Genomic DNA, 14,398 nt, shown 5'->3' with positions numbered 1-14,398 from the left:
CTTAAAAAGACGGTATAACAAAAGGACTTGAAACTTGCAAGGAATTATTTTTAGACTAATAAATTGGAATAATTTAATTTTGTTCATTTGCTGTTTCATTTTTTAATCAAAATTAAATGTTTTGTTTTGCATCAAATAGTGCACAAATTTCATTCTGCTAAATTCGTTCCTTGCAGAAACAAAAACCAAAACCAATCGTACACTAAAACCGGATCTTTGTGCACATCCCTGTCCAATCCGATTTGTTTTGATTGCGGGGTTGCCGTAATCAACGTTGAGTTTCTGAACAATTATTCTAAATCCACCAACTATAAAAATCAGCTGCACACTGTGGAAAACTCATCAGTTCATTTTCGCAAGTGTCAGAGCATCAGTGATTTTTAACGTTAACACAATGTCCAAACTTGTCTGTGTTACGTTGTTTTTGGGATCATTCCTGTTTGCAGTTACAATTGCCAATCAGCTTGATTTCATGAAGTTATCCAATCTGGTATCGCTTTCAAATAATGGATCAAGAGTTCGAGACTTAATCAAGGGTTAGTTCGTTTTGTAATTTATCAACATTTTTAATAATTCTTTTACTCTCCCAAAAGAAACCACTGACAAGGCGGAAATCCACCGTCAAAAACGGTCGGTGAACGCCAGCGTCAAAGTCACCAAGATGAATCAAACCGACTACCAACAGCTGGAGATTCAGGGAAGTACGGACCAGGATCCTAGGAAGATGAAGGCTCGTGCTTGTTTGGTTCAGGACAACGAAGTGTACTGGCTGGAGCTCGTGTCGAGCGCGTTGGTCCAGATCATGCAGGAGATGAAGCACGTCCTGGAGGGAAAGAAGGTGGCAATGAAGATGACCAAGGGACCGTATGAGGAGTCCAAACAAGCTTCCGAGAAAGCCAGAATGAGGCATTGATTTGATTTTTAAGTCAACTTTGACGATGAATTTGGTGTTGGGAATAAAATAAATTTAAAAAATATATCATCTGTGTACACATTTTAAGAGAGCTCTTCCTTCGATTGATAACCATGACGATGAGGATCTATATTCAGATGAGGCCGTGAAAGTTGAGTGGGCGAGTGTGATAAACTTTCACGCCGTTTGCTGTTCAATCCGTCGTTGTGGCCGTACGGTAGATGTTTTGGAAAAAGGTGGAGGGGAGGGAAGAGAAAAACTAACCATGAATGAAAGTGTTTTTCCTGGATGCATGAAGCTGGGAGAAAAAATCGTACATGCATGGCAAAGTGATAGCACAACTAAAATATAAATCTATTGTATGATCAACAAGTGTCAGTGAAGTCTATTTATAGGAACTTAACCCGTTTTATACATGCCTGGGAGTTTTTGCGGTTTCATAGAGGATATAATTAAAAGTTTTATAGCTTTTTTAGGAATTCGCTCTGATTTGTTTGATTGCAACTGTAAACCACGGAAAATGTAAACAGCTTTGAAACATTGTTGTCGTTTTGCTTATAAGCAGACTTTTACCTATTGCTGGATAATTATTTTCGAAACCATTTGATTGGTAACCCACGAGAGTTTCCTATTGCTCTGAATTCGTTACCAGACGTTACTAGAGTCTGGGTGTAGTCCAAATACTTTGATAAAATATAAAACTTCTCATCAAAAAATACCTCAGATAAGTTTTTTTCAGAACCAAGATCAGAACAATTTTCAATACAATTCAATTCGGTTTTATTTGTGATTAATCAAGTTACAATGTGTTCATTTAGGTACATAACAGAGTTTTGGTGTTTTACATCGTAATTCAATCGAAAACATTATTACTTATATAACTATGGAATAGACAGGAGTAAGAAAAAGTTTCCAAAAAACTTACAGAAGTGAATTGAGAAAAGGATAGATAAAGAGAAAGCTGGAAACTAGATCACAGACAAAAATAATCAATTATAGATGTGCTTTATCATCAGCTCGCCAAGGGCCTCCGAGAGGTGTGACTCACCGCACTTCACGCAGCGGGGCGGGAGGTTGCAGTTCCGCGAGCCGTGGCCTAATTTCTGGCAAAGGTCCATCCAACGTCTTAGTCCGCTACAGGTCTTGGATCTTGACGGTGCCGCGGTCGAAGTACACTGGTACAGTGTGTGTGTGTACCTGTTACCGTTGTCTTCCGCGAGAGCACTTTTATCTCCAGAATAAATTCTGGCATCTGAAAGGTGCTTCTTCAGGTCGGTGATTGGGCGGTCTTGGTAACCCACCAAGACAACCTTAACAGGGGGATTTTCTGGTATGTGTAGAAGTTGAAGTTGTGACGCTTCAGTTCTTCAAGCACCAGGTCGAAATCTTTTATGCTCAGTGTGATCACTTGCACTGACGACTTACCGATTTTCAGACAATAATACAGCTACTCGTCAACATCGTCCGCCAACGTGTCCAAAACAAAAATTGGAGGTGGTCTTCTTTCCGTTGGAGAATTGCTCTTTTTTGACGTCGACACTTTATTGCGTGCACGTCCATCGTCGTCGTCGGAGAAGCAAACTCGCGAGTAATCACAATCAATTTCGGCGAAAAATATTAAGAAAACGATGGAGCACTGAGCAATTGACTGCTGCTTGCTCTCGTGCGTACACGGAGGTGAGCAATTTTCAAAAAAAAATAAATTTCCCGGGAAATCCCGAGAATTCAAACTTGTTTGATCTAAACCTTGTTTTTTTCTTATGTGAAGTGCATGAGGGTTATTCGCCAACTCACATATCAATTGACCCGACCCCTATTCGACCATTGATACCACTCTGGTCACAAATCTGAGGTCAATTTTATGATATTTCGCAATCAAATTTATCAAAAAATTCATAAAAAAACACTGCAAATTCTTGGTGAGTACTTTCAGGAAAAATATGTAAATGAGCAATTCTCTATGAAATCGGTCTTTTTCTTAAATTTTAATTTTTGTATTTTTTAATCCGACTGAAACTTTTTTGGTGCCTTCGGTATGCCCAAAGAAGCCATTTTGCATCATTAGTTTGTCCATATAATTTTCCATACAAATTTGGCAGCTGGCCATACAAAAATGATGTATGAAAATTCAAAAATGTGTATCTTTTGAAGGAATTTTTTCATCGATTTGGTGTCTTCGGCAAAGTTGTAGGTATGGATATGGACTACACTGAAAAAAATGATACACGGTAAAAAAAATTTTGGTGATTTTTTATTTAATTTTTTGTTACCAAAACTTGATTTGCAAAAAAACACTATTTTTATTTTTTTTATTTTTTGATATGTTTTAGAGGACATCAAATACCAACTTTTCAGAAATTTCCAGGTTGTGCAAAAAATCTTTGAGCGAGTTATAAATTTTTTAATCAATACTGATTTTTTCAAAAACTCGAAAAATTGGTCGCAATAAATTTTTAACTTAATTTTTCGATGTAAAATCAAAATTGCAATCAAAAAGTACTTTAGTGAAATTTTGATTAAGTGCACCGTTTTCAAGTTAAATCCATTTGAGTAATTCTCGCTGAAAGTGGACCACTATTTACACAAGGTGCTCAAAAATCAAAAGCAATATACTTTTCCAATAGCCTCCACCAAGTTATGAAAGAAACCATGTTTGGTTGGTTGAATTTGTCCTCACCTCGGCGCCACGAAGCAAAAACATTTTTTTTAATTGGTAATTTTTTGACTTAGGCGCGCCTACAAAATTGCTAATAACTTTGCAAAACATCAACGAACCCTTGATGTTTAGGGGTGTTTTGGAAAGGAAATGAGCAGAGCTTTCGAATGCACTTGTCAGAAAAATACCGTTCCATACATTTTTTAGCCATAAAACAACAATGTATTTTTAAAAGTCATTTTTGAACGCCGGCGCCCCGCTTTATCGAAAAACTGACAAATCCATTCGAAAGCTGAGACGATTTCACATAAAGGACCAATAAATCTAAGGTGTATGTTCCTCCTATCTTTTTAAACTTATTTTGAGTCGAGAGCGCAGCGCTCCGTTCGTATTTCGGGCGCCCAAAATGTTGCATTAGCTTACCCCAATTTAAGGTTTTTTCAAACAATATAGGTGCTCAATTTTTAAATGATAGTTTATTATCCAAGGATCAAGATGCACTATCGATAATTGACCAATATTTAAAGTTTTGGGTTCTGCCAGGCAATTTAATGTCAAAAAGTTGTTTTTGTTTACTTTTTTTGTTGTTAAATGCTTATTTACAATTTGGTGGACATTTTTAAAGTAAAACTAATGAATGTAGAATGTACACTAGGGTGGTCCAAATCCGGACTTTTTTGGGGCTACCCCCTGAAATCAAAGATTGACCCATCACTAGGCTCAATTCCAAATTTGAGCTCATTCTGACCACGGGAACCCCTCCCTCCAATCGCTTAAAGTTTGTATGGGAAAAATCGTCAAAATGTATGGAGAAACGCAACTGTTTTACTTTTTTACCTGTGGAAAGCGCTATAGTTATTCGATTCTTATCATTTCTCAAATGTAGAACCTTCATTAAATTTAGAACAACTTTCCCAAAGACACCATATTTTTAGGATTTTTTCCCGCGAAGTTATTAGCGCCCAAAACTGACCATTTTTGCGCGGCCAGCTGTAAGGGGCTACCTAACAACGATGTTTAATTCCAATTCGTACACGCACGTGCTCTCTTTCAGGTTCAAACTCTCTCACGAGCTTGCTCGCCTGCCTGCCTGCCTGCCTGTTTACCTACAAGCACGCGCGATGTTTTTCTGCTTGGACTTTTGTCGTCGTCGTCGTTTTCGTTTGCTATCCGCTGCGCTGCGTTCCTGGCATGTTTATTATAATTTTCAAGATATATTTCGATGTTTATTTCGAGATATAAAATTAAATGTAGTATGTGATTAACAATAGATATTATATTATCAGAGCGTGTATGAAAGAATACAAATTTCGATAAATTAGTTTATCCATGAATTGTCATCTGTTATTATTGAGTAAATTTTTAAATAGGGATATTGTAATTGAAATTTATTTCTAATTTTTTTTTATTAAACTCAAGACTGGGATTATAACAATTCTAGAAAAAATATAAGACATTTTTTTAACTAAGTCAAGTATAGATTTTAGGAAGAACAATACACTTAGACAATTCATCGTTTAGGGGAACTGTTTTTTTTTTTCGCTTTTGTGTACTATCAAACAAGCTTAAAAATAAAACATTTTAAGTTTTTTCATAGCCTTATGATCACGATTATTTTTCATTCCATGCAAAACATTTTAAACTGCCGAAAATATAACAAACTTCCTTACAACAAATTGCGGTATATTTTGCCTTTGACGATTATTAGAAGTTTATGTCAGATTCCAAAACATCCAAAAAGTGAAACGATGTCTAAAAGCCTCAAAAATAGAGATTGTTGAGCTAGCTAGTTTTATATCTGGAATCAAATTGCCTTCGAATGGACAAGCAGTTGGTCGGATAATATTTAGAGTTAAAAAAACAAAATTGGTATTACCTGAAGATTTTTTTAAAATAATTGAATCATTCTCTCTAATGAGCATATACGAACAACTGTGATGCTTGTAATGCTTGGAAAAACGAACAAACCCTGTTCATTTGCTTCATTTTTTTAATGAGCCTAAGCCAAGGCCTACGCTGTCTTTTATTCAAATTAATTGCGAACAAAACCATCGTCATTTTTTATATATTATGCTAAATATATCTCAAAACAAACCTGCTATTTTAGTTCAAAATTATAATAAACATGCCAGGAACGCAGCGCAGCGGATAGCAAACTAAAACGACGACGACGACAAAATTCAAGCAGAGAAACAGCGCGCGCTTGTAGGCAAACAGGCAGGCAGGCAGACAAGCGAGCAAGCTCGTGAGAGAGTTTGAACCTGAGAGAGAGCACGTGCGTGTACGAATTGGAATTAAACATCGTTGTTAGGTAGCCCCTTACAGCTGGCCGCGCCAAAATGGTCAGTTTTGGGCGCTAATAACTTCGCGGGAAAAAATCCTAAAAATATGGTGACTTCGGGAAAGTTGTTCTAAATTTAATGAAGGTTCTACATTTGAGAAATGGTAACAATCGGATAACTATGGCGCCTTCCACAGGTAAAAAAGTAAAACAGTTGCTTTTCTCCATACATTTTGACGATTTTTCCCATACAAACTTTAAGCGATTGGAGGGAGGGGTTCCCGTGGTCAGAATGAGCTCAAATTTGGAATTGAGCCTAGTGATGGGTCAATCTTTGATTTCAGGGGGTAGCCCCAAAAAAGTCCGGATTTGGACCACCCTAATGTACACGGAGAAAAAAGAGTTCCAAAAATCGTGAACAAGCGTTCATGAAAATGGGAACCACGAACAAAGTGTTCAAATTTCATGGTACGTTTTTCAAAATCGTACCATGGAATTTGAACACTTTGTTCGAGGTTCTCATTTTCATGAACACTTGTTCACGATTTTGGGAACTCTTTTTTCTCCGTGTAGGAAATTTCACTACGAACATTTTTCTAGAGGAGAAAGCGTAATTTCGATACTCCAACGCAAAGATATTTGAGTTTTAGTGAGAAAAAAGTGTACAGATTTCCCAGAATTAACCAGCACGAACTATTATTTACATGCGGCATATGTTTTGGAACCCAAAGTATGGTTTCTTATCAGTGTTGGAATTCGAGCGAGAAGAAGGAAAGCATTTCTCGCTCGCGAACGAGGGAGAGAACTTGTAGTACTTTTCTCTTCTCGCTCGCGCTCGCATTTTCGTTCGCATTCTCGCTCTCGCCGCGAGCGCTCGCGAGCGCCTCGTGCTAGCCGTTCGTCCCAAGCTATTTGTTTATCAGGCTTATAATGAGAACCAGGCGATGGTATACAGGTGTAACTTCAATCACTGTGCTGTTTTTTGTTCGTTTCTAACACGTTCAACTTCTCGCGAACGGGCAACGCTGGCTAGCGAGAAAGTCCGTTCGCGAGCGGGCAATCGGTGAACTTCTCTCAGCAGCTCGAGACTCGTGGCGAGAACTCGAGAGAGAGGATTTTTTCTCGCGAGAGCGCGAAAATACCAACACTGTTTCTTATAGTTATTTAGGTCGCTGAATACGGATTTGCAATCAAATTTCAGATAAACAGTGAAATTTCGAGCCACACCCAAAAGTTATTTGCGGTAATATGCTGTAATTTTAATCGCTAGTGATATTTCATCTTTTGCTCACCTTTAATTGATATTTTACTCACGGATTTTTTTATGAAGAATGTTTTTTTTCAAGTTCTCATTGTTTTGAGAATGTCTGAAACTTAAAAATAAATGAAAACATTAGATTTTTAAGGATTTTTTCATGATTTTGTGGAACGATTGTATACGAAACGAAACTATTGGCACTACGCCCCCCGGGGCATGGCCTTCCTCTAACGTGGGATTTCTGCTCCAGCGCCTCTGACAAGACAGGAGAAACCGGGACCGACGTTTTACTTCACCATCCGATAGAAGCTCAGTGGATAAGGCGGGAATCGAACCCGCGTCTCATAGCATCATCGGGATCGGCAGCCGAAGCCGCTACCCCTGCGCCACGAGACCCCCGATTGTATACGTCAGTCATAAATTAATGACGATTTCCATAACTTTGCAAAATCGCTCCCAACCATTTTCACTACATGCAAATAACATTTAGGCGTGGCTCAAATATCACTGTTCACTGTTTATCTGAAATTTGATTGCAGATCCGAACTCAGCTACCTAAATAACTGTAAGAAACCATACTTTGGGTTCCAAAACATATGCTGCATATAAATAATAGTTCGTGCTGGTTAATTCTGGGAAATCAGTACACTTTTTTCTCATTAAAACTCAAATATCTTTGCGTTGGTGTATCGAAATTACGTTTTCTCCTCTAGAAAAATGTTCGTAGTGAAATTTCCTACATGCTACATTCATTAATTTTACTTTAAAAATGTCCACCAAATTGTAAAACAACTTTTCGACATTAAATTGCCTGGCAGAACCCAAAACCTTAAATATTGGTCAATTATCGATAGTGCATCTTGATCCTTGGATAATAAACTATAATTTAAAAATTGAGCACCTATATTGTTTGACAAAACCTTAAATTGGGGCAAGCTAATGCAACATTTTGGGCGCCCGAAATACGAACGGAGCGCTGCGCTCTCAGAATCAAAATAAGATTAAAAAAGATAGGAGGAACATACACCTTAAATTTATTGGTCCTTTATGTGAAATCGTCTCAGCTTTCGAATGGATTTGTCAGTTTTTCGATAAAGCGGGGCGCCGGCGTTCAAAAATGACTTTTAAAAATACATTGTCGTTTTATGGCTAAAAAATGTATGGAACGGTATTTTTCTGACAAGTGCATTCGAAAGCTCTGCTCATTTCCTTTCCAAAACACCCCTAAACATCAAGGGTTCGTTGATGTTTTGCAAAGTTATTAGCAATTTTGTAGGCGCGCCTAAGTCAAAAAATTACCAATTAAAAAAAATGTTTTTGCTTCGTGGCGCCGAGGTGAGGACAAATTCAACCAACCAAACATGGTTTCTTTCATAACTTGGTGGGGGCTATTGGAAAAGTATATTGCTTTTGATTTTTGAGCACCTTGTGTAAATAGTGGTCCACTTTCAGCGAGAATTACTCATTTTTAGGTGACTTTTTTGAAAATAGTCGAAGTTTTTCATTTTTATAAATTAGTGCACATGTTTGCCTACTTTGAAAAAATATTTTTGAAAAGCTGAAAAATTCTCTATATTTTGCATTTTTGAACTTTGTTGATACGACCCTTAGTTGCTGAGATATTGCCATGCAAAGGTTTAAAAACAGGAAAATTGATGTTTTCTAAGTCCCACCCAAACAACACACCATTTTCTAATGTCGATATCTCAGCAACTTATGGTCTGATTTTCAATGTTAAAATATGAAACTTTCGTAAAATTTTCCGATCTTTTCGAAAAAAATATTTTCAAAAATTTTAAATCAAGACTAACATTTCAAAAGGGCCAAACATTCAATATTATGCCTTTTTAAAATGTTAGTCTTGGTTTGAAAATTTGGACAAACCAATGATGCAAAATGGCTTCTTTGGGCATACCGAAGGCACCAAAAAAGTTCCAGTCGAATTAAAAAATACAAAAAAAAATCGAATGACCAAAATCTGAGAGAACTGCTCAAATACAGGAATTCCCCACGAGAACAGCGTGATTCCAAAAAACGTTACTTAATCCTCCTTTAGGTGGTTGGTGCCTTCCTCTCATTTATAGAATCATTCCAAACCCCCTAAAGTGTCCACATGGTTTATGGATAGCACCTAACGTAGGGGCTTTGTATTTTGTATAATTTGTAGGATGACAGTACTCATGCTTGAGGCACAATTCTATCTTTTCTCACAAGACCATCCCAGTTCCAGAGCTCGAAAGTGATACTCACTCGCCAAAACTTTCCCGAACTGCCTTATCAATCACCTTTTGTTACTCCACGTGCTAGCCAACATTCCAACACCATGACAACTACGTACACAGCATCATTCCCGAAAGCTCCCTGCCAAACACAGAAAAGCTCTCCCCACTGGAGCTTTCGAATTCCACCAACACACAGTCAGCTCACTTTCTTCGGCTTCTTTCACGTGAGAGTAGCTACAAACACTTTCACCGTGTGCTGTTGAATGAAACCCGAAGCCCGAAGTCGGAGCCGTCCTGCGCACGCACACCGTTTTCATTCATGAGGCTGGGGCCGAACAATTGCTATAAAAAGGATCAGCCGAACGGGCCACTCTTCAGGCGATTCCTGTCGCAGGACTGAGCAACAAGCATCAACCGGGACGTGTTTTCTCGCTCAAAGGGAAAATTGCACACATAAATAACACTTTTCTTCCCTTCTTATTGTGCAAGGCCAGTGTTTGGTTGTGTGAGTGTGTACGTGTGTAACTTACGGGAAGGACTCTCGGATTAGTTTGGAGCGCAACACAAAAACAGGTGCGAAATCGTGCAACCGTGCGTGAAAATCGTGAGGAATTTTGCACCGGAAGTGGTGCTGCTGCGAGCGCAGCAGGTGAACGTGAGATTGTGATTGTGTGGCAGGCACTCACACAAATCAACAACAGAGGTTGTAAAACGTGACTGAGGATAAAGTGGCCTAGCCAGTATCGGAATTCAATCATCGTCCCCGACGACGTCTTTGCAACAGTTTGTGGTTTTCCCAAAGGACGAAGGGCGGAGGAATTTAATTGAATTTTCCTCGTCTCCTCTGCTCGTCGACGGTTCTCATCGTCCTCTTGGAAAAGTTTGTTGTTTTTCCTCTGGTGTTGGTGTGCGTAAAGCCTTGCGTTGGTGGAAAACAGCAGCAGTGTCTGGGAAATTTCCTTGGAAATTCAAGAATCTTGCAGCACGGAGAGGGTGAGAAAAACAAACAGAGAGGAAAGTGCAGCAACAAAAACGGAAAATCCATCCGTTGATGCACTTTTGATTGGGAAAGTTTCAGTGTGTCTGCGTGTTTGCAGAACGAACGAAGGAAAAGCACTTATAGGAATCAGTGTCTGTGAGTGAGTGAAAGCTACCTGCACTTCAAGGATATTTTCTCTGCTATCACTTGGTTGTGGAAAATGGGAAATTTCGGGATGTTGTTGCCACCAAAGTTGCTGCTGCGGATGTCTACGCTGCTGTTTCTGGTGGTGCACAATGTGAGTATTTGCGGGGATTTTAGTGTTGTGTGCGCAGCAAATAGTTTGAATTATTGTGACCACCCAGCGTGAAATATTTGTACAAATTAAAACAAATAACTACCCGAGGGGTGGTGCATTGCACATGTCACCGTTTTAATATTTTGTCTCATGCAGTATTTTGGCGAGATCAACTAATTTTGTATTTTTTTTTTGTTATTAATCAAATTTGGCAATGAATTTATGCTTAACATTTCCTAGTTTTCAGGTTTTAGAGAAAGTATAAGCTTACTCCTATATTTTTAAAGAATTATATGTTGGCCATAGGGATTTACAAAAAATCCCTAAACGAGCTACTATTTTATCTTTTCACATTTTTTGAATTTTATAACAAAACCAATTTTAGTAAATCAATCTAACAATTAAAATATTTATGCGATAGTAAACATATCTTCAAGGTTTTCATCTCACTTTTCTAAAACTAAATCAAAAATCAATGGCAAAAATAATTTAATCTGTAACGAAATATTCAAAATATTATTCAAAATAAGAACAGAATCCAAAAAAAAAACTATTTTTTAACCTTCACAGGTTTAATCCACTCAAATTCTCAAATATCGTGAAAATTAAACAGGCGAATTTAAAGATAAAAAAAAAGATAAACGATTATTCAGAATATCAAGAAAATAGCAATCTATTTTCTTATTCTTTTTTTTGTTTGCCTGATATAATTAAATTTTTCAATCTATTTTTTTGCTCCTCCGGTTATATCATTGACTGGAGGAAAAGGGAAAGGCGAATAGTGTTACTTAAGGGGTTACATACAAATTACAAAATTTCATATTCCAGAAAATGTTTTAAATCCATTTAAAAGGTGATTTTCAATCACTCCTGAAAGTTTCATGAAGATATTTCATGATTTAACTGAGTAAGAGACGATTTAAGCTCTGAATTTTGCCATGCGCAAAGCAAACTTTCTGAGCGTTTTTCTGTGAACACCAAGTTGATTTACGGGTGCCACGATATCTCGAGATGGGACGGACGAAATTGGCTGAAATTTTGGGTGAAGACTCCCAAGACATATCCCGTGTGCATGACGAAGGCCGATTTTGAAATTTTCAATTTTCAAAAAATACAAAAATCTAAAACTTTTGATTTTTTATATGAAAAACAGAAAAATATTTTTATCTTTTTTTTAAATAAACTTTTTGAAAATCGTCCTTCGTCATGCACACAGGACCGGTTTAACGAGTCTTCACCAAAATTTTGAGCCAATTTGTTCGAAGCAATGTTGAGATATCGTGGCACCCGTTTTTTGAAACTGCTAACTTCAAATAGCTATATCTCGGCTATGAAACAACCAAATGTCTTCAAATTTGTTTTGTCAATAGATGATAATGTATATTTTAATGCCCTGAAAAGGGATTTTGAAAAAAAAAAATAAGTTTGTGCTCAAACCAACCTCTGACATTTTTGCTGATTTACATGTATGAAACCCCTTAATATTACTTTTACATGAAGGTTTGCTTTTAATTCATTTCTAAAAATAACCCGATACATGTATGTTATGCTAACAATTCTTAAATTGGCTCATATCAAGTTATTTCAGTTGAACACTCAAAAAATTTACTTAAAAAGTCTTTACGAATGAAATATTTATTATGTTGTTATTTTAAAGAATGAATTTCACGGGATTTCACTGAAATCTTCAAATTTGACAAATTTCACGCTTTCGGTGAAATCGTGAAAATTCACCAATCCTTAAAATAACAGAAATTAGAAGCCAAAACTTCAACATTTCATTAAAAAAACCATTGGAAAATGCCACACCAGTAAAGTTGATATGCAATCATAAGTTTTTAAAAGAGTAAGATTTTTCTCAGCTTGCTGTTATTTTACATAAGGGGCATTTATGCGAACGTGGGCAGTAGGGTGGTCCAAATCCGGACTTTCTCGGGGCTACCCAATGAATTCAAAGATTGACCAACCACTAGGATGAATACCAAATTTGAGCTCATTTTGACCACGGGAACCCCTTCCTCTAATCCCTTGAAGTTTGTATGGGAAAAGTCGACAAATAATGGTAGTTTCCGGAAGCTAATAACTTTGTAGCATGAAATCCTAAAAATATGGTGTCTTGGGGAAAGTTTTTCCATTTTCTTAAACAAGAATTGAATTGTTATTATCACAGGTAAAAACTGAAACAGTTGGTTTTATCCATATATTTTGACTATTTTCCCCATGCAAACTTCAAGGGCTTTTATTTTGTACGCTTTTATTTCGACTTTGAAAATAAATAAATAATAAAAAAAATTATAATAATGTTTTTCTATACTTTGATAAACTTAAAAAAATGTGAAGGTTGTTACATTAAAAGTTAACAACAAACTTCTGATAGATGCGGCAAGTTGGATTTCTTTGGCAAGCCAAATGCAAATTTCCAATTAATATTATTGTTTTCAGTTAATTATTTGTATAAGCAAGCATACTAAGTAGAACGAAAAAACACTTTAACTTAATTTGACACAAAATTGACATGGGACAAGATTGCACAATGGGGAAGAATATGAGCATCGTGGCGTATTAGTTTTGTGGCCGTTGCATTGTACTGAATGTTTTGGGTTATAAATTGTTGCGGAAACATTAGTTTGCGGGGAACCAACTGTCCGTTTGGGTTTGGGTGAGCGTTGTTGCGTTCTGGCTTAGCAAATGATCACCAATTTTGGTTATTAATTGCATTCCGGTGTGGTGCTTAATTTTGAGTTTTGTTGGAATGGTTTTGGCTTGCGGTTGAAATTGTAAATGGATGGATCTAAAAAGGTTTTTATTGAAATGGATACATTTTTTATCAAAGCCATAATTTGCGTAGATGTCGTTACATATAAAACATATTAAAACGATAATGAAAACACTGTTTTCATTGACTCAACACACTTGATTTTTTTTTTACTGATGTTTCAATCAGTAAACTATCTGTCAAAACAAGCAAAATATTCCAAATCAGCTTATCTTTACCTGTTACAGGTTATTACTTAATACTAGTGAGTCCTTAGATGACCCAAGACATCCCAGCATACCAACAAAGAAGTCCACAGTATTCAGTAAAATCCGACGATCTCTAGCTTTTATGGCAGTAAACAATTAGCTGAAATGAATTCTGTCGATTAGAGTGTGATATGAGAGCCTAATAGTTACAGAACTTTAATAGAAATAATAAGAAAAATAATGGATTCCAAAATTTAGAGATATTCAATTCAATTTGTGAATAATCAAGTTACTATGAGTTCAGTTAGGTACAAAAAAAGTTTTGATGTTCCTTTCAGCTGTGTGTTACACCATTTCAATTGAAAATATTATCATTTATAATTATGGAATAAAAAAAAGTAAGAAAAAGTTTTCAAAAAACTTACAGAAATTGTAATGGGAAAAGGATAGGCAAAGAGAAAGCTTAGAACTAGATCAAAGATAACAATAAGGGCCAGAAATTGTTCCACCTTGTTCCGGCAGCTCCGAAACCGCGTCATCATCTCCCCCGCGAGATCAAAAAAACTCCGGCAGGATAAAGAGACCATATAGAGTTATTAAATCGGTTGTAAGATTAAAATGTACAATATTAAGCTTTATTATCGAAATTCGTTAGTTGCCTCTGGTATAAAAAAAGATCAAAACTCATCGTATTGAAAATTTAATGAGGAAACGTTTTAATAAATGGTTGCATATCATTGCTTGATTTAGAGAAAAAACGACACTTGAAGTTTTCAACATCATTTATCAAGGCACAATTTTTATTTAATAGCATAGCATAGCATTAC

General features: G+C 36.6%; 2 protein-coding genes across 5 annotated transcripts in view; both read left to right on the top strand.

The window, feature by feature from the left end:
• The first annotated feature begins 351 nt into the window (after positions 1-351).
• LOC6047104 lies at positions 352-979 on the top strand. The gene is made up of 2 exons (XM_001864168.2): positions 352-536; positions 594-979. Exons 1-2 carry the CDS (start codon positions 395-397, stop codon positions 911-913), a joined length of 462 nt encoding a protein of 153 aa, XP_001864203.2. The 5' UTR covers positions 352-394; the 3' UTR covers positions 914-979.
• A 9,341-nt stretch (positions 980-10,320) lies between these two features.
• LOC6047105 overlaps positions 10,321-14,398 on the top strand; it is a 53,171-nt gene continuing 49,093 nt past the window's right edge. For all 4 annotated transcript variants that reach the window (XM_038255911.1, XM_038255910.1, XM_038255908.1 and 1 more), the window contains exon 1: positions 10,321-10,607. In XM_038255911.1, the coding sequence (XP_038111839.1) occupies positions 10,530-10,607 (78 nt within the window). In that variant the 5' untranslated portion in view covers positions 10,321-10,529. The remainder of the gene's footprint in view (positions 10,608-14,398) is intronic.

This window comes from Culex quinquefasciatus, chromosome 2, assembly GCF_015732765.1.
Source record: "Culex quinquefasciatus strain JHB chromosome 2, VPISU_Cqui_1.0_pri_paternal, whole genome shotgun sequence".
NCBI classification, from domain to species: domain Eukaryota; kingdom Metazoa; phylum Arthropoda; class Insecta; order Diptera; family Culicidae; genus Culex; species Culex quinquefasciatus.
Note: the sequence above shows the minus strand (reverse complement) of the source record. Positions and strands in the feature narration are given on the sequence as shown.

Excerpts from the sequence above, each read along its gene's own strand:
- LOC6047104 (XM_001864168.2), top strand. The coding sequence starts at position 395 with ATGTCCAAACTTGTCTGTGTTACGTTGTTTTTGGGATCATTCCTGTTT. Across the intron at positions 537-593 it reads AGTTCGAGACTTAATCAAGG|AAACCACTGACAAGGCGGAA; the intron begins GTTAGTTCGTTT and ends CTCTCCCAAAAG.